The 19,080-nt window shown below is 36.8% G+C and overlaps 4 protein-coding genes across 5 annotated transcripts; 1 reads left to right on the top strand and 3 right to left on the bottom strand.

Moving 5' to 3' along the window:
- Window positions 1-1,113: 1,113 nt before the first annotated feature.
- LOC143469036 (uncharacterized) lies at window positions 1,114-2,576 on the bottom strand. The gene is made up of 4 exons (XM_076966570.1): window positions 2,438-2,576; window positions 2,050-2,132; window positions 1,617-1,976; window positions 1,114-1,543 (listed from the first exon to the last, which is right to left on the bottom strand). Exons 1-4 carry the CDS (start codon window positions 2,511-2,513, stop codon window positions 1,463-1,465), a joined length of 600 nt encoding a protein of 199 aa, XP_076822685.1. The 5' UTR covers window positions 2,514-2,576; the 3' UTR covers window positions 1,114-1,462.
- A 1,684-nt stretch (window positions 2,577-4,260) lies between these two features.
- LOC143469081 (uncharacterized) lies at window positions 4,261-7,598 on the bottom strand. The gene is made up of 4 exons (XM_076966641.1): window positions 7,502-7,598; window positions 5,135-5,217; window positions 4,736-5,059; window positions 4,261-4,657 (listed from the first exon to the last, which is right to left on the bottom strand). Exons 1-4 carry the CDS (start codon window positions 7,575-7,577, stop codon window positions 4,601-4,603), a joined length of 540 nt encoding a protein of 179 aa, XP_076822756.1. The 5' UTR covers window positions 7,578-7,598; the 3' UTR covers window positions 4,261-4,600.
- Window positions 7,599-8,466: 868 nt separating this feature from the next.
- LOC143469327 (uncharacterized) lies at window positions 8,467-10,441 on the bottom strand. 2 transcript variants are annotated; one of them, XM_076966981.1, is made up of 4 exons: window positions 10,331-10,441; window positions 9,941-10,054; window positions 8,632-8,750; window positions 8,467-8,544 (listed from the first exon to the last, which is right to left on the bottom strand). In XM_076966981.1, exons 1-4 carry the CDS (start codon window positions 10,398-10,400, stop codon window positions 8,488-8,490), a joined length of 360 nt encoding a protein of 119 aa, XP_076823096.1. In that variant the 5' UTR covers window positions 10,401-10,441; the 3' UTR covers window positions 8,467-8,487. The 2 variants fall into 2 exon arrangements, with proteins under 2 accessions (XP_076823096.1, XP_076823098.1); XM_076966983.1 differs by having other exon boundaries at window positions 8,632-8,747.
- Window positions 10,442-14,196: 3,755 nt separating this feature from the next.
- LOC143469532 (adenylate kinase isoenzyme 1-like) lies at window positions 14,197-18,895 on the top strand. Its single transcript, XM_076967267.1, has 9 exons — window positions 14,197-14,935; window positions 15,164-15,344; window positions 15,616-15,671; window positions 16,820-16,859; window positions 17,096-17,131; window positions 17,251-17,414; window positions 17,702-17,815; window positions 17,960-18,151; window positions 18,523-18,895. The coding sequence occupies exons 1-9, from the start codon at window positions 14,870-14,872 to the stop codon at window positions 18,589-18,591; spliced, it is 918 nt and encodes a 305-aa protein (XP_076823382.1). The 5' UTR covers window positions 14,197-14,869; the 3' UTR covers window positions 18,592-18,895.
- The last annotated feature ends 185 nt before the right edge of the window (window positions 18,896-19,080 follow it).

Raw genomic sequence — 19,080 nt, 5'->3', positions numbered from 1 at the left:
TGCCTAGCCTATTGGTAAATCCGGCACAGATCGTCACATTTCTTCAAAGTTCTGAACAACTCGCATGACGACGAAGTTAGTGCTGTAGCCAAGTCATTTTTATGACTCGAGTCAAGTGAAGTCATTTGGGAAGTTGACTTAAGTCAATTTGAGTCAAATTACTAATTGGATCAAGTCAAGCAAAAGTATCATGCTAGTCAAATCAAGTCATGTCATTGGCTCTACCTTTAACCGATCGTTTGTAACTAAATCAAATGTCTGCAAATCAATAAATCAATAAATTTTAATTTAAAGTTTGTCAAAAAATTAACAACTAAGATTTAATCAATCGCGTCGAGTTACTTTCAGAGACTCGGGTCAAGTCAAGTAATTTAAAAACATGACTCGAGTCATTACAACGCTGGAAGAAGCCTAAAACGACTCGATTTAACATTCGATTCTACCTGTCTGGAAAGAACCGGGATATATCTAATTTTTTAAAAGTATTCAATTTAATGTTTAACGAGTTTTAAAACAGTTCCTTTTTTGAGATAAAACATAACGGATAAAACTTTTGCATCAATTCATTTAACCTTATATACTGCTGAGTCATGAAGTTCATCATTGTAATTCTCTGCTGCTGTGTCATGCTTTTTGCATTGCTCCATTCGAGCAGAGGAATGAATCCCAGCTACGTGAAGTGTTGTGCGAGGCCACCCGGATGTAGACCAAGGAAGTGTTTCTTGTTGAAAACGCTTTTCTCCTCTTCCTCTGACAGTCACAAAGGTCTACTTCCCGTCGGAAAACGGATTCGAGAAGAGATCGCGCCAAACAGCGAAGAGCAGGATGAAGAAACAGGAAAAGATTGGCCGGCGCTCTGTGATCTAATCCCTGGTTACCCGAGATGTCACGAGTAAAGTCTGAACCGTTTGCTCCAGACTTTGTTGCAAGCTCTCTAATATTTCGGCTCTTATCGGGCGCAATATGCTTCGATCATTATTTTCTGCTTTTGCATGTTGTGAATTACCCAATTTTATTTCTTTTGCGTTGTCTTTTTTGTGAAATTAAAATGTCCTCTTGCTTTCAGAAGCTTGTCTTCTGCCTGTAAACACGGGGTACAACAATGTAGCTTTGTCTGCGATATTAGCGTTTTATATCATCGCTACAGCGAAGTTGGAAATCAAAAGTAAAACTGTGTTACGCCAAAATACAAACATCTTCATGAAACAGAAACTATTTCATCCCTTAAAGTCATAAAATTAAATCAACAGCAATGACGACTCCGACTATCAACGATTCAAAACAACATCATAAATAATTTGCGCTATTGTGAGCTCATACACGTTGAAAATGTGTGAATGAGTTGAACACAAAATGCAAAATGTCCAGATAAAATACTTAATTCAAAAGAGTGCTGAGATTGCTTGTATCCAGTTTATATAAACTGTTTTTAAATTTCTACCGTGTCCCACGATGTTTAATCCTACCAGCCAGACAGCTTTGGCGGAAGCTTTTCGTCGTGGTCCATTTTTCCTTCATTGCCGTTTTTTTTTTCTTCTAAGTCCTTAAAATAAGCAGAGGTAGTGTTTAAAAACAAACAGTTCTGATTAAAACACAAAATTCAAATTCATTCTTACAATGTCGCTTTTGATGCGAGATACTTTGTTGTCTTTCTTTTTTTTATTCATTTTGACGACGTAAACAATAGCTCCGATTATGATCAAAGCCCCCACGGTCGCTCCAACCGCTATCCCCACAATCTCCCCCGTGCTTAGGCCCCCATCTGGACCCCTGGTGGTGGTTTGTGGATCGTTTGTCGATTTAGGGTCGGTTATGTTGGTGGGATATGTGATCGTTTTAGGGCGTGTCACGTTCATTGTGGGTTGAAAACTGCTTTGTGTGGTGGTCTCATTGATGGAAACTAAGGTGCTCTTTTCCGTGGTAGAGTTAGGATCGACTGCAGTGAACATTTTCTTGCTGTTTCGAGTTCTATCCAGCTGGGGAACAAAGAAACTCAGTGCGCTTAATGCGTTCAAACTTGAACTAAATCAGTCTAACGTCGACACTCACCAACGAAGCAGCGACCTGGGGCGACCCCGATCTTTGAACTAAAGTCCCAGCCTCATTGTAATAGTCTTGAAACCCTGGACCCTCTGAAATTAGAATATGTTGTAGATTTAACAACAGCTTATGCTAATTTATGAACCCAACCCTATTGTCTTAACGCTACCCAGCCTTAATTGTGCGGTAGCTCGTCCTATTTTGTTATCTAAACCTTGTCTAACTTATGATCTAAACTTTGTTTAACTGTAAAAGGGTAAAAAGTAATTTTTTTAGTAGAACGATCGAAATTCCTCTACCACTGTTAAAGTAAATGTCTAATTTCCTCTCATCGTCAACTCTTTTATAGTTTCCTTAAGTTATTTATTAATTTAATCAATCAGATAAATTTTCTCACCGCCAGCACGTAAGCATTCATTTGGTCCGAGAAAAATCAAAACAGCTCCAATATTTACTAAGAATGATCTAAACATTTTTTGTGTTTCGTCTTCCTTCCCTGGGAAAAGTTACAACACTGCCGTCGGTTTGGAATCGAATCCAAATAGACCGGGTTGCTATTGGTTTCATGGTTTGTTTTAGATAAGCATTTAAGTAGCTATAGCAAATAATCTGCGCAGGGGACCAAACGACATGTGCGTATTCGATGTGATCGTTAACACAAACCAGCTTGTATTAGATATGCTTGACGTTTGCGTTATCAATCGCCTCGAAATGTTATATTTGTTCTCGTAACTACTTGTAAGAACGTCCGTGTTATATCCGTGTTATTCTATATTTGTCCGTCTTGAAGTTTTATTTTAGAAAGAATGTTTCAACATTCCAGTTCAGCATCTGCACGGGTTTGCTTAAGTAAGAGATAGTTTGCCTTCATTTTTGTCTGATGTTGATGTATTTGGACCACTAAGCAAGTCAACGTAAACGAATTAACTATGAAATAATTAGTTTAGCAATTAGTCTTAAAAAATCGTTAATCTTTAATCGTTAATCGTTAACAACCTTGTGATAACAATGATGCGCAAAGTCATTAAACAACGCATTGCTTCAACGTCTACCCCAACTAGCGGACACTAATTTTAAGTGTAATGCCCAAGGTAGTGGTCGCTGTGGCGTTGTTGACTTGTTGTTGCTGTTGCTGTTAGGAAATGATGGTCACAGCATAAGGCTCAAGAAAGCACGGAATGTACTTAATCAAATTGACATCAAAAAATTCTCAATAAAAACCCAAGCGAAGGGGTTTAACATGGACAGTGCAACATTAAACAAGTGAAGCATATACGCGTGAAAACGAACACGATAAAGATATGAAAAATGATTGATCGATCCTCTGTAACCTAAACCAAAGCAGCCCAAAATATCAGGGTTAATTCTTAACTGGTTTGCATTTCGACTTGTATCAACAAAATATGGTTTGATGAATACGTCGCTGGAGATATCTGTTGTTGTGACTGATACAACCTGCTCGTTGGCCTTCTTTGGACTCGTTCTTCGGCCACCCGGGCTAGATCTGGAGGCAGGAGTCGAGTCACGCTCTCATCAAAACCCGGTCGACCGTGCGCTCTGCGAGAAGCTCAGTAGATGGAGCAGTAACAGAGCACGTGATCTGCGGTTCTCTCCTCGGCGCGACACTCGCAGGTCACAGAGTTTGTGGAGAATTGAATTGAATCGACTGAAGCCGTATCCGGGCCATCCCCTATTAAGGGAAAGTCCTATGTGGTGGAAGTTGGCTTCGGCGATGAAATTGCGAAATTTAGCCAGACAATATTGCCGCTCCGTTTTGCAATTATATCATCCCTTCAACGAGCCCGAACAAACATTTGCTCCCTCGCGGCAAACAGGTGGAATACCAGCTGCAAACAAGAAAAGATTGTCTGATGGTGTGGGATTCCAACGTCAATTCTGTGCACGCAAGGCACCGTTTGTGACATAGGTTTGTTATAGTAGGTTTTTGCGACACTAGGAGCGTAGTATTCAGCATTAAAGTCGACTATGGCCAAAGTGGTCATGACTGATTTAGCAGTTTTTGCTTGAACCTTCCAGTTTTCAAATCGCCAGCGAGATGTTCGGCAACTACAAGTGTCGGTTGTGCGAGATCGAACTGTACAGAGTTACTCCGAGATACTTGGGTTAGACGAAAGAACGGTGACATGCTGATAGATTTTTGCTATTTGGTTCTCAAGCTAAAAATATCTTGTAGCTTTTACAAATTAAGCGTAGAATATATAGGTTTGATGTTTTTTGTTGATTTCAATTGTTGAGATCGCAATAAAAGACAGAACTTGAAATTACAGTGAAACTAAGCGAAGTTAACGTAAGCATTTGAAACAATTTTTTTTCAAAACTAGAAAATGTAATGAGCAACAGGATTGACGAGTTGGAGACTTCACAATTTAAACCCAACACAAAAAAGTTTTCTTTGAAAGCATTGGAAGTGAACATGTGGGCGTAAACGTAAATCACAAAAAAGAAAATCTAATCTTCATTCATTCCAAGGATGCACGTGTCAGTTTAAATGTTGTTGCACAAATTACTGTTTGTTAGAAGATTCTCAAGAACCGAGTTCCTACCATGACGCCGTTCTCGAAGAAGGATTTTGTTCCTTTGATTCATCTTTCAACTCCTAGAAATATTCGCAAAAGCAGTTTTTAAAACCAAACATTTCTGTTTAAAACACCAAAGTAAGTCTTGCCATTCTTACAATTTCGCTCGTGGTCGAAGACACCTTATTTTCATTCTTCTTTTTATTCTTTTTGACGACGTAAACAATAGCTCCGATTATGATCAATGCCCCCACGGTCGCTCCAACCGCTATCCCCACAATCTCCCCCGTGTTTAGACCCCCATCAGGTCCATCGGTGGTGGTTTGTGGACGGTTTGTCGTTTTGGGGTCGGTCGCATTTGTTGTAGGTTCAATATTGCTTTGAGTTGTGGTTCCTTCGGTGAATACTAAGGTTCTATTGTCCGTGGTAGAGTTAAGGTAGCCCATAGTGGACACCTCCTTAACGGGTTGGGATATGTTCAGCTATAAGGAAAAAGCAACTCAGTGCGCTTTAATGCGCTCAAACTTGAATTTAATCAGTCTAACGTCGACACTCACCAACGAAGCGGCGATCTGGGGCGACCCCGATCTTTGAACTAAAGTCCCAGCCTCATTGTAATAGTCTTGAAACCCTGGACCATCTGAAATTAGAATGTGTTGTACATTAAAGAGTAAACATGTAAACAAGTGTATTGTTTTAACGCAACCCAGCCCTAATAGTGCCGAGTACGTCCTCTTAGTTTAACTTTTAAAAAGATAAAAAATTAATTCGGTTTGTAAAAGGATTGGAATTCGTCAGCCATTTATAAAGTAAATGTCTCATTCTTCGTCTTCTATAAACTCTCTTGGTTTCCTTCGATAATATTTTAGAGCCATCTTTCTGACGATAAATTTCTTTTAAATTCAATTAATCTGTGATAGATGGAATACAACTTAGTAAACAGACATTGCTGTCTTTGTGTGTTGTTATAGCAACAGCCCTAAGGGGCTCGACTGGAGTTCGAGACAAGTCAAGTCACTTTTTTGCAAAGACTTGACGGGTCCAACTTGCTAAATGACTCGAGTCACTTCTTCCAAAAGATCTTGCGACTGAATTCTATGACTTGGTTACGACTCAGGCTATCATAGTTACTGGTTTTGAGCCCAATCGTAACTTTCAAAGCTTGACTACTGGGGTTGTAGAAAATGACAAACTAAACGTTACAATACTATGTATTGAGGGGTCGCTTTTTGTCGCTTATTTACGGCTGGTTAAGACGCACCTTTGCGCTGGGCTAAGTATTGCTGATAGTAGTTCTCTAATCGCTTATTAATTAAAGCTCTTATCTACAAATAAGTTCCAACATTTAAACCACCCAATTGGTAGTAAAATTAAAGTCTTCAGTAATTAAATTATTAACAGGATCAGCAAACGTAAAACCAAAGTTCACACACTGCTGGTGGCATTAACAACCAAACAACTTTGGTCGCTGGGGGTGATGTAGGCTGCAATAAAGATAAAGCTATCACTATTTTTTTCAGTACTACTGCAGCTAAGTTAGACTTTTTTCCAAGATACACAATTTGTAATTTCGAGCTAACCGCCGATTTTTAAACGTGAAAACATGCACTAAAAGTTAAAACTTGGGTATTTGTAAAAAAGGGTAGTGGCAAAAACGACGCAAACGCGACTAAATTTAATCTAAAAATTGCAAGGTTAAAAAAACGGCAGACTGCACAAAACTGACTGAAACCCACAGCAATTAATCATTACACGTGAACTGGCAACACGTTTTACAACACGGTACAGAACAAGTGTAGCCGGGTCTCTTCTATGGAAGTGGATCCTTAGTGATGCAACTCGACTTTTAGGGATATTTGTTTCAAATTTGTGAGAAGGAAAATAACTCGCCAAAAAAGCGAAAGAATACCAAAGTTTGATAAATTTCTACAACCTTTTATGAGGTCACCGCGCAATGCACAGCTATCATTGTTGTTACGTATGCCGTTGTCATCATTGTCGTCACAAACACCGTCTCCAGCATAGGTGTCGTGTTTATTAAGGGTAAATACACTTAAAAGCGCGTCCACATATATTTGTAATAAAGCAACATCTCGTGGCATTTTTTATCTCCTTCAAGAAAGAAATTTTCTACCAGCGTTGAATTATTCTTGTTTGGTTGTAGGAGTCAATTTAACAAACTGTATTTGAAAATAGTTCATCTCCGTTGCTGGTTTTAGAAAATCCCATTTTCCGGTTTTACTCTGGTTCAGGTTTGCATTGACACACAATGACCTTCTCCGTTTCAGGTTCAGCAACATGCACATACACGTTCATATGACGTATTTCAGCAAAGTAACATTGTCTATACTTTATCTCATAGAGTTTTATTTGGAGTGACTATAATCTTGGTTTAGAACTTTTTACGTTTGAATATAAATGTATTTGGAAATAATGAGAAACGGCTTTTCAATAACTTTTCTATGAGACTTCCGCTCTTAACAAGTGGTGACTGACGTAAAATCTTCGGCTCTGATACCGGATGTTTGCTTCTTCACCTTTTACTGTTTAGTTTTATTTTGGATTCAGAAAAACGTAACTTACTGGATTCTGATTCCGGTTGGGTTTCCCGGAATTATATGTCTTGAAACGCTGCTTCTATTTTGTAGATTGGATTGGATCAATTTTATAAAATTGTCTATATTAGCCAGATTGTTAAAATAAACAATTTCCAGGAAACCATAAACATTGTGAAGCTAAAGTATGTGGATAAGTTTGAAAATCTTCGGATAAAACACCATAACAGTCAGTGAGATAATTGCCTTGTCCTATAACCTTAGTATACAGTATACTCCTATCAGTTTCGTTAATAGTTTCATGTATGTTTTTCAGAAGATAAATTTCTCTTACTTAATGTAATTCATTCAAAAACCTACTGTTCTTACCTCCGATATATAAACATTTGCTTTGTTCAAGGAAGAGTAGAAAAACCGCAACTTTCACTAAAAAATATCTAAACATCTTTTTGAACTGCGTCTTCCTTGCTCGTGGAAAGTTAGTGCAAAATAGTGGAGACTGTTTTTTTGCTGGTAGCCGCCGTTTTCTTGTTGCTATTGGTTACAAAATTTATTCACTGATAAGCAGTTAAGTAGCAAATAATCTGCGCAGGGAACCAGATGCATAGCAACAAGTTACGCGTAAACGGTTTGTTTGTCATCACAACCTGTAGAGATTGAGTTGGCGGTTGGATTTTCACTTGTCTTTAAATATCGGATTTGTTTCTGTAAATAGCTATTTAGTTACAGTAATATTTTAATAATTTCGCTCCTAATTGCCAAAAATTTTTTTTTATTTGATTAACCAAACCGACATCCACCAAACATGAGCTTGCGTTTTACTCTTTTACCTGATCTGCGCTTTTGTTAGTGGAATATCTTTGTGTTGTTGATATGCCTGTGACTTGGGTAAAAAACCTGTTTCAACAAGACATTGTAACGATTAGATCACATTTTTGTTTTGTTGACGTTATATCGACACTTTAAGTGTTTTTTATCGATGGAAACTGGCTAGCTTGATGCATTGCAGAAACGCTTTCTCCTTTATATCTTCAAGAAATAGATATATTGCGATATGACGTCATCAGGACAATGGGGTTCTGAACTTCTGACTACTGCCAACGTGATGTTGAAACCCCGGTATAGTGGTATAGAGAGTAAATGCATTGATGACTCTTTAGTCAAAACATGTTTATCAGATTTATTAAACGACCGGTTTAACCGACCGACCGAAACACATGGTACAAAGGATGTAGCACTGGCGTAGTTGCTATACACAGATTGGGCAGGAGTGGGTTTCATTAGCAGGTAACTTCTGTCACTGCCACGGTCGGACGATACAGTTAAATTTATCATTTTTACAGTGGGTCAATCCATTATTCTTGCTCCTCGTCAAAAGCGTTGTTCCTAAGTATTGGTTCATTTTGCAGGACCTAAGTTACAAAGTCAGCAATAATTTTCACTATATATGAATTTTTTTCACGCTTTGACGGGTTGATCAAATCAAAATAAACCTGTACTTTGTTCTTTTTGCTTTTGTGCTTGTAACCATAGAAACCGGCTCCACCAATCAGCGCCACTCCCGCGCAACTTCCAAGGACGATCCCAGCAATTTCAGCTTCAGTCAAATGTGACGCTGCTGCAACAAACGGAAGACGACCTTAAGTGTTATCCAGACTGCTTTTGGACTAGCAAGTTACGTATACTTCCGACTTTGGCCTGAAAATTCGAGCATTGGGTGATATTGGATGTAGCTAGGCTCAGTGCATGTCAGATGTAAACGACACGTTTTTTCATGTTTCAAGCTTCAAGCAAGTAAACGGAGGTGAGCACTCTGGCTACAGTTTTTCGTTGATCTGTAGTTACCTGATGGTGCTATGCGTTTGTTTTTCGTTGTTCAAATTTTGTTAATGATTAACGATGGCTGCTGCATGGAGACTCGCAATAAATACCCAACCTAATGTTTTTTTCTCACTCACGTCATCTACATAACACTATGCCCTTACCAAACAACCGGCCGTAGCCTACATGCAAAGCTGGGGACAAATGCGCTCTTTTTTATGATAGAGGAGCGCATTTGTTAGAATTAGCAACCAAACTGGAAACTAAACACTTCGTTTTTCAGCTACGTGTTAATATCGCTGCGAAGAAGAATTTACCAGCGGGTAGTAAAAATTAAAAACGCATATAGAAAAAAAATATTGTTAACATGACTTGCGTGTCAATTGCACAGAAAACTATTAAACCAAAAGCAACCCCGACAAGACGCTGATGAACGTAATGTTAATTTGACAGCTCACTTCCACCAGAACACTGCTTCAGGCAAGTTGCAGTTTTCATGACTTCATTGGTCGATAGGCCGACCTAATATACTGATGTACATCATATTTTAAGATTAACAACTTCATGAAAGTGAGCATTTATAGATTGAAAGGTTAATGAATCAACTTCTCTCGGCCATAATGAACTTCATAATTATTAAAATGAAATCTTATAACTTTTATAAGTAATGATGATAAATATTACGATTCTATGTACAATTCGAGTTGGAAATAAGTTTTGCACCATAACATACAAAAGCAATTTTAAAAAGTGCACCAAAAATGCAAATTGGGTTTTGATTTGGTGAAACGAGCACCACTCATTTTGATTAAACAGTGGAAGCACCGCTCTTGGAGCAACTGGGCAGCACTGCACACGTGGTGAAACTTAGGATGTCCGAGATGCATTCCAACAATTTTGTGTCGATTTAAGATTAAATTATTTTTGCAATCGCTCTTTGCGTTATAGGTAATATTTTGCTATTATGATGTCACATTGCATGCATACGTGTTGGTGTCGTGATGGCCGCTTCGACATCCGTATCGTTTGTAACCGAGTCCATTGTTGAGGTCGGGCTGTCATCGCCCGAGAAGGAATCAGTTCTGTCTGTTGTACTTGTATCTAACAAAGGGAATATTAGAAGCACAAGAAAAATGTAATCAACGACATAAGATTTGCTAATTTACATTATTTATCTTTAGTATTTAAGATTGAGCAATTATTGGATTTAAACTTAAACCTCTAGTTGAATACGCACAACATAATCACCTACGTTAACTATAGGTTATTAGCCTACGGTAGTATTTCGAAAATAAATCATCGATTTTATTTGCTTTACGTCATACTTTAATTGTTGGTGTTACAGCGCACAATAAAGCAACTCACACTTTGCATTACCTGCTGATGGAGCTTTTGATAGGACACAGACAAGGATAAAAGCGATTATTTTTAGCTCGGACAGCCACATTATATTGATCTTTTGAAAAGTTTTAACCTAATACTATAAACTTATCGGTCTATACATAATAAAATAAGTTAAATTAATCAAATGGGATTTTCTCAATTAGACACAGGATTTAGAATAAATCAACAAATTGTTTGATTATTTCGTTAATTAACTCGCCCTCTCTGGACTGAATCTCAATGCTGTGGTCTTTGTATTTTTTGTTTTGATTAAAACAACAACAACAATCCTGCTAATGTGCACTATGCGAGTTTCCAAATTGACTGCTAAATGTTAAGCTGATTACCACATTTCTATCAAAAGCAAGACCAAGGGCTGCTGTTCTCGATAACCTACGTCTGCTTTTGTTCTTATTTAGCAAATATACAGCCAGAAAATAAATCTCTTTTGATGTAGAAGACGACAAACATATTTTTCGTTTTATCTACACCAAAAGTTAGCTTCGGCGAGGTAAATGTAAACGAAAACAATTACAGTGAACCATATATACTATACAATATATATACTATATAGGCTACTATACACTATTTACATATACTACTATACAACAGCAAATGTGAAATGTTTGTCCTCACGTTTCGTTTTGTTTGTTTACAGCTGTCTACCTGTATAGCAATATATTAAGCATTGATTTTTTGTAGGTGACAACTCAACGAACCTTATGTCACATTTAGCTTGTATGCTATACTTTCGTTTTATCAGTTTTATTTGAATAGAAAATTACGTTTGTGGTGGCCACTTTGTTTTATTTATGATATGAAAAATTGAAAAGTGTTTATTCTTAAAATGTTGATGGTGTTTTATTTCATGTTCACTGCAGTTCAAGTAACTTGCGTTTTGCCAGAAACTTAAATCTTCATTATCCTATATGTTTGTGCTTATCAAACTGAAGACTTCAATGACAGTTTACTGGTGCATAGTAGGCTTATGACATGTTGTAGCATTTTAACGTTACTCGGAATACTGCAACTTAGCAACCGTGTTACACTGCTGACAACAAGCTTGCGCTTTCGCATTGGCCAAGAAAGAGTAAAAAACAGCAATTGCTACGTCAGTATTTGTCTATCACACGCCGAACAAGAAGGCAAAGTTTATTTACAAATCTAAATAAGTTGTAAGATATTATACGTTTTTCTCTAGATGTTTACTGATAAATTTCATGCAACGTTAAAATTTATGAGTTTGACTGTAAACTGGCACAATACTTCGTTGGAAACAACTTAAAGGCAAAGCAATGATTGTAAATCATTTTAAGGATTTTCAGTTCTACTTTTTATCTCCACTTTTGTAAAGATGACAGTGCCTTTGATGTATATCTTCAAAATAACACCAGAGCGATCGTTGCGCAAATCCGTGTGCTGCAAAAATGTTCAACTCATTTTTACTCAAAAGCCAGGCGCTCTGAAAATTTAGTACAGAATATTGTGGTTGTAGCGTCATCATGTGGTAAACTTACACGACTTACTGTACTTTACATTCTAAACATTTCGTACTTTTCATTTACTACCATGGTATGCGTTCTACGTTTTTTTATATCTGCGCAGCTTTAAACTTTATATGCAGAAGTTGCTTACGTAAGTAGTCAGCCAGGAATTAAATCTGCCGAAACCGTATTACGTTGAGCGTTACACAATTACACAACACTAGGAATTCCAACAAGGAAATCGCAAAAAAACTGCATGAAAGGGAGATCACTAATATCTATGACGAATTAAGTGATAGAATGCTTATTTGCTGATTTCTTGTATAACCAAAAAAGAGATTTAATGAAATAGACAATAACAAAGAAAATTTAGCAAAATAGAAGTGTAATGAAATGATTTTTTATCGTTCCTTAGCCTGTAAGGACGATCACTTCAATTACAATGTTTCTCTGTTGAATTGTTTAATGTCCTCGAAGTAAATGAGTTTCAGGTCGTTGTTTCGCTTTTCTTAATCTTAGAAATAATTGCACACCTCGACAACTGTATATTCTGATTATATTAAAGCTTCTTTGAACGAATAAATCAAGATAGAACATTGTGACAGCAACAGCATAAAGACATGTTGCAGCGTTGAACGTAATAGCCAAAGGGACTGAATAAATCAAAATGCACACACAGTAAGTACGAAGCAATCGATTACGTCACGCAGTGTTATGCTTCGCTGATTCGATAGACGAGAATTCTATGTTTTACACAATTTTATATTACATTAATTGATATAATTATCACAGAAGTAATGAGAAAGAAGCTTAAAATCAAATCTCTTACGGTCTTGGTTGGGAAATTCCGTTTCATTATTTTCTATCTTTCTTTATTTTGTCTATTCGACTTGCCAAATACTTTGTTGTCTATGACTTGAACCTGAGGTGGGTACAGTCGTCAGGGCAACGGTGCACTTCGGGATATCCCCGTCAGAAGCCTACTAATTTTGGCTTTCAGATTCTGAAGAAGTCATCATTGCAGATATATTTTGCAGATATATCCATACAAAGGTTTGTAGTGTAGGAGTTTCCTTCTTATTCGGCTCATAAATTAGTGAAAGGCTGAATGGACTCTGTTGGTACCGTAGGTCATTTACTTAATTGTATAATTTGTAGGTTTGTTTTTCTTAATATTTTTATTTATTCATTCTGGTTATTTTTGCCATTATTGTACGGGAGAAAAATTGTGCTGACACCGCTTGTTGCAAATGTAACAACTAACAACAACGATAAATATTAGAGAGAAGGAAAAAATTTATTTTTCGCTATTCAGATAAATAAATGACCCAGTCTAATAAAAATTAGCAGTCTGACAGTTTCTTGGCTTGGGGTGACAAAAGGTCTTATCGTTATATTAGGCCCCCATAGGATGTAGTTGACCTGTGCAGAAATTGCATAGCCAATTAAAATGCCAAACTGCTCTATTTCTCTTCGAGCAAATTTAATTGCAAACGTTTAGGCTGGATGTGGATGGTGGATGCATTCAGGCGTGCACAGAGAATCAAGGGCGATTCTATCGCTGTGTGTGGCCCAAGTAAAGTCCTTGCACACTTGATAAAACTTTACCACTTCATTATTTGTTCTTGTCGACCTACATAATAATCATCTTTGTGTAAACTTTAATAATTTTTCTCGCATCGCTCTGCTTACTATTTGTCAGCATCAGGCTGACATTTGTCATACTTTATTATTCATGCTTTCAACGATTGATTGTCGAAAAATAGTTGGCCCAAAATTTAATGATTAGCACCTAGCAGTGTTCTGTTGCGCCGGTATTCCACAGCAAGACTGTAGAGAATGGCAAGAGCACACCCTAGATTTTTTGTCCAAAACAGTGCTGCATGCCCGGAGAAACCAGTGTCTAAATAAAAAAGAGACACCAATTTCTGATCTGATTTGTACTGTACAATTATTGCTTAAATACGATGTCTCAAACAATGAAAAAGAAAATCGGGAAACACTTGGTCTGGGCTTTTTCCCCAATTTCTATCTAAGGGGACAACACCTTGCGAAAACTGCTATACTATTCAGACAAGCTACACAGCAATGTTCTTGTGCTTTTGTGTATCAAAAATATTTACAAAACTGGTCTATATTTGATAGATGTACGTATGATTGATATAAGATCTGTTTGGAAACTATCCGGCTGGTTTGAGCACCTGTATTGACAACTCGTGGCTTAAGTGTCAGGAAATTGTATAATGCCAGTCGTGGGATATGTTACTGTACATGGGCACTGCTACCCTTTGTTTCCACTCTTCATTTCAGTTTATCTGACCACTGTACTACAATGGCTGACTAAATTTGCCTTGAATACTTCTCTATCCAACCACAGAGTGTATTTGAACAGCTTTTGAAAATTTAATTTGTACGGGCTGCAATGAAACAAGAAAAAATTCTAATCAAAACTTTTCAAATTTTAGTTCATTTATAGATTTAAAGCCCTGTCAAATTATTTGAATACTCTGTGTGGATGACCAGCCACTTGGAACTAACCCAACAATCGTAACCATTTCGTGTACACGTAGTTGCCCAGTTGCTGTCCCAGGTCGTTGCCCACCACATGTAGTAGTCGTTCAAAGCACCGACATAATTAAGAGTGTGACACTGTCTGTAGAGTAAAATGCACTCATAAGCTCCCTTGACCAGCAACACAGTTTCTACCAATCGCATACGGTCAGTAGCCGGTACACTATGAAGCCGGTGCACAGTATACACCAGTGTAAGCTGTGGATGGTTAAAATGTAAACTTAAAATCGATGGGTTCTTGCTGGTCAAATGTGAACCAATGTAATCACTTGAATGAAAATTATGAATTATTACTTAACCTCTTTTTAAAAATTTTATTTTATTTACCAAGTAGAAGCTACAAGAATTTTTGAAATTTCAAATTTTTTTGGCTAAAATGATTTAGATTTTAAAATAAAATTTCCAGTAAATATTAGTTTAATAACTCAGCTTGAAAAAGGTCATTTGTTAGTTTTGGTAATATGAAGAAATAAGGACAATGACTTTGACACCGCAGCAAGGCCAGGATTACCTCACAGAGCATGGCATCCCACAGGTTATTGAGGTACGTTCATGACATTAACTCTGCCAAATGTTTGTACCAATCATTTGCTGTGGTAAATAATTTGTAATACTGGTAAAAAATTCTCCTCAAGTTGCACATCAATTATTGCATTTGTTTTTCATAGTTTTTGTCTCAAAGTTATTCCTAGTCAAAAATTTGTTTCGTTAAACATTCGAGTGTAATTATTGTATCATGTCAATCTTCTATCCTGATTGGATGTTGCTGTAGAGCATCATGATCGGACTCCTCCACGAACGTCCTGAAGATCCACTCACCTTCATGCAATCCTGCATCGAGGACACAAAAAGGATCGGAGGGACCAAGCATGTGAAATGGGATTCCTTCGTTCCCTCATCTCCGGTTTCATCGATTTTTCCCAGCATTCTGGGACCTGATATTTTTAAGACAGGTTGGCAGGACATTACATCTTTGTAGTTTGTGCTAAGTTACTATCAGGATAGCAATTTATCATATCCTTTCAAAACATAGATATATATTATTGAAAAGGTAAATCACAAATTTTAATCGGTTGAAAATAAAGGACTTAACAGATGATTATCTCTATAGTATATGCCATACCATTGCATGTAGATACATCACACCCATCGTCAGTTAATTATATCATCATTACTATATGTGTTTTTATAAACAACTGCTTTCACTCGTTTGTTCTGTTTAAGAAATTCCACAAATGACCTATCAAGAATTCGGACAATTATCCACAACCGATCACGAGGTATTAGTTGTAATATTGAATAATATAACTAATATTGAATCACGTACTGCTTGAGTTTACACCAGTATTTACTTAGTAAACGCGTACCAATTATTATTGATGTTGTTCAGTATAACCCCGGTTTACACCAATTATTTTTTTTAACTTTTCTAAAGGTTGTTACCATGGAAATACCTTTTTAGGTTTGTGAGCTTTTTTGCAAGTATTTTAAAATTTTAACCTCATGCGATAGAAATCATATCACACTCATGTTACTACATCAAATGCGTTCAATGTTTTTGCATTTATAACCCTGAGGTTGTAAATAATGCCAGTTACACAGACATTTTTAAACCAGTCAGTTTGATAATTGTGGCCCACATGTACATCCATTGTGTATTAATCAATCATTCTTTGCCGGATTCTATTGTATTCTCCTGTGTCACAAACTGCTTATATTTGATTGTGATAGGATTATTCCGTTGCAATCTTGAAAGTGACTCTTACACTGGGCTTACCAGATTGCTTGCTTTGGCCATGTTATACAGGAAGCACTCATATTCATAATGTTGCAATATACGTATATATTCACTTTTTCATAACATGGCCATATTTTCCAAACTAAATTTATTTGGTTTCTAACAACTTAAATTTTTATTGCAGATATGTGTTAACATCTTATGATTCAAATACATAAAAAGACAGCACCTTTAATGTTCAGTTAATACTATTAATATTTAATACAATGATCTAATGTTAATAATAAAAACGCATTACCATAAGTTTACATTTACATTGCTATCTGTTCCTTTTAACGCTTCAGTTTTGTAACACAATCTCAGAACATATGCTGTGTGCTAAGTCAAACAAACACACTGCCTGGTCTTATTCATGTCTAGTAATTTACAACCCATGACGTCATTTCCCTTGTTGCTATTTGTGTGTACTCAAGTGGAATAGCCTGGTATTTAATGTCAGTTTGTGACTTTGACCAGTTTGCTTGGTGTGCTTTTCCATTACTATATGCTGGGGAGTACTGGGGCACAGCTGCCACATCAATCATTAATAATTTAGTCATCAGCTCTTTATAATTCTCTCATATTGCTTATGCTTAGCTGTATATGTAAGGTTATAACTTATAAGCTTAGAGCTATATTGACTGATTTCAGCACATTGAGCAGGAAGGAAGCAGAGAAAAGACGACCAGTGGTAAGTGTGTGGTCACATTATAAGCCCTAAATACTATGTTATTTGTCTTCAGTAACGAATATGGCTGAAATGTGTTTATAACAAATTGTGAATTATATGTTTGTTTAAGACTAAATTGATTAAGATTTGGCATGCTTGATCAATAGCAATGAACTGATTACAATTAGCGATAGTTCTACAACAACAACAAATACACAACTAACAGTTTGATGATATTTTTACTGTATTTGTTGCAGGTGCTATGGGAAGCAAAACGATAGTTTTTGTCATTGGTATGTTTTCTATTTGACTTATTCATATCTTGAGTATCTGTCTTAATTTGTGTTCTTCACGTCGAGATACAAACATCGAGTTATTTTCAGTTCTATGAATCATTATTCATTATTTAAAGGTGGCCCCGGCTCAGGAAAGGGCACGCAATGTGAGAGGATTGTTAAAAAATATGGTTTCACTCACTTTTCGTCTGGTGACCTTCTGAGGGCAGAGGTCGCGTCAGGGTCACCAAGAGGCGAGGAGTTGAAGGCGATGATGGAAAGAGGCGACCTTGTACCTCTTGTAAGTTGTTGTCCGGAGTTTTCCTCGCTCCATAGAAATGATATAATTTGTGTTACCTCTTACAAAGTTTCAAGTAGTTATTAGAAGGATGTTGTTTGCAATTACAGAGATTTTATAAAACTTTTGCAATGTGTAAAGCCCTGTTTGTTTTTTCTACTTGTGCTAAAGTCAAATTGATATTTCATGTATTGCAGTTGATTTATCACACCCATATTATGGCGTATTGTGCATTAGCCCTTTTTGTGCTTGAACTTTGTAAATATTTACTAAGCAGCTCTGTCATTCAGGAGACAATCCTGAAGCTTATTAAAGACAACATTGCCGCGCAACCTGACAGCAAAGAATTCTTGATCGATGGTTATCCCCGTGAAGTTCAACAAGGAATTGAGTTTGAGAAAGTAGTAAGTCAAAGATGCAACGCTTGAAAAATAGCGCCTTTACTTACTAGTGCCTTGCCTGCACATACTGTGTACCTCGTATCCATAAATTCTAGCTGTATATACTACAGATATCATATTGCTTTGAGTTATTTATGTGGCCTTTAGGTTGGAACTTGCACATTTGTTCTGTGGGTCGACGTTTCTCAAGACACGATGGTGAAACGTCTCCTGAAACGAGGTGAAACCAGTGGCAGGGTCGACGACAACGAAGAAACGATCAGAAAACGTTTGAAAACTTTTGTTGATTCAACTGAACCCGTCATTAAATATTACGAGGAACAAAACAAAGTGAAGCGAGTAAGTTATCTTCATACAATTAAGACCAGAGTTGACCAAATTGACATGCGAATATGGATTGTTATTGGTGGCTTAGTTTGATAGTTGTAGGATAATATAATTTATGTTTATCCTCGTACTGACGAAAGTCTTTGCACGACTTAAACCCGGCGATGATTGTTCATCGTTCGAGCCCCAATTTGCCAGCTAGCCTGTGTGTAAGTTCCGTTTGTCGCAAATTTTATTTGATATTTTCATATAATACTTCCCGGCACGAGAATATTACCATCTAATAATTCGACGGCAAAACAATACGATTTAAACTGCTCTGCCGACCACGTGTTTTGTGATAATCCCGTAATATTAATTTCTTTTTTTTTTTTTCGTTTCAGGTTGATTCCGAACGAGACGTAGAAACAGTATTTGCAGACGTGGAAAAGATTTTCGATAATTTGCAGTAGAAGATAAACTCATGCTTGCCCCTTTCGACCATTTTCATCTAAAATATGTTCAATAACGCAGTGCGATGTGATGCAGTAAAATATATGATTGCCTAATGTAGAAAAGTTATTAAATTTGTCTGAAAATGCAGCTTTATGATTCATTGTTAGATGTGCGATTTACAGTATTTCTTTAATCTTGCTTTGTTATTGACGTTTAGTAGAAGATTTCACTTTATACTCTGTTTGCGTTTGTTGCCATTTTGCACGCACAGTACTTTATTTTTAAAGTAATTAGTTTGAAATAAAATTTAAGTTTTTTTTTGAAATGTGACTTTTCGGTTGGATGTCCAACATCTTTCCTGTAAGAGATTTTTAGCAAGCGCAAGCGCAAGCACAAAATTTATTAAAAGCACACTTGGAACGCATACACGAGCCAACACAATAAAAAATGTTATGTTAGTCAAACGTTTCGGTGGATTTATCAACCATTCTCGATGTACTAGACTA

Source organism: Clavelina lepadiformis, chromosome 8, assembly GCF_947623445.1.
Source record: "Clavelina lepadiformis chromosome 8, kaClaLepa1.1, whole genome shotgun sequence".
Taxonomy (NCBI): domain Eukaryota; kingdom Metazoa; phylum Chordata; class Ascidiacea; order Aplousobranchia; family Clavelinidae; genus Clavelina; species Clavelina lepadiformis.
The sequence above is the reverse complement of the archived record's forward strand: the minus strand, read 5'-3'. Positions and strand labels throughout refer to the sequence as shown.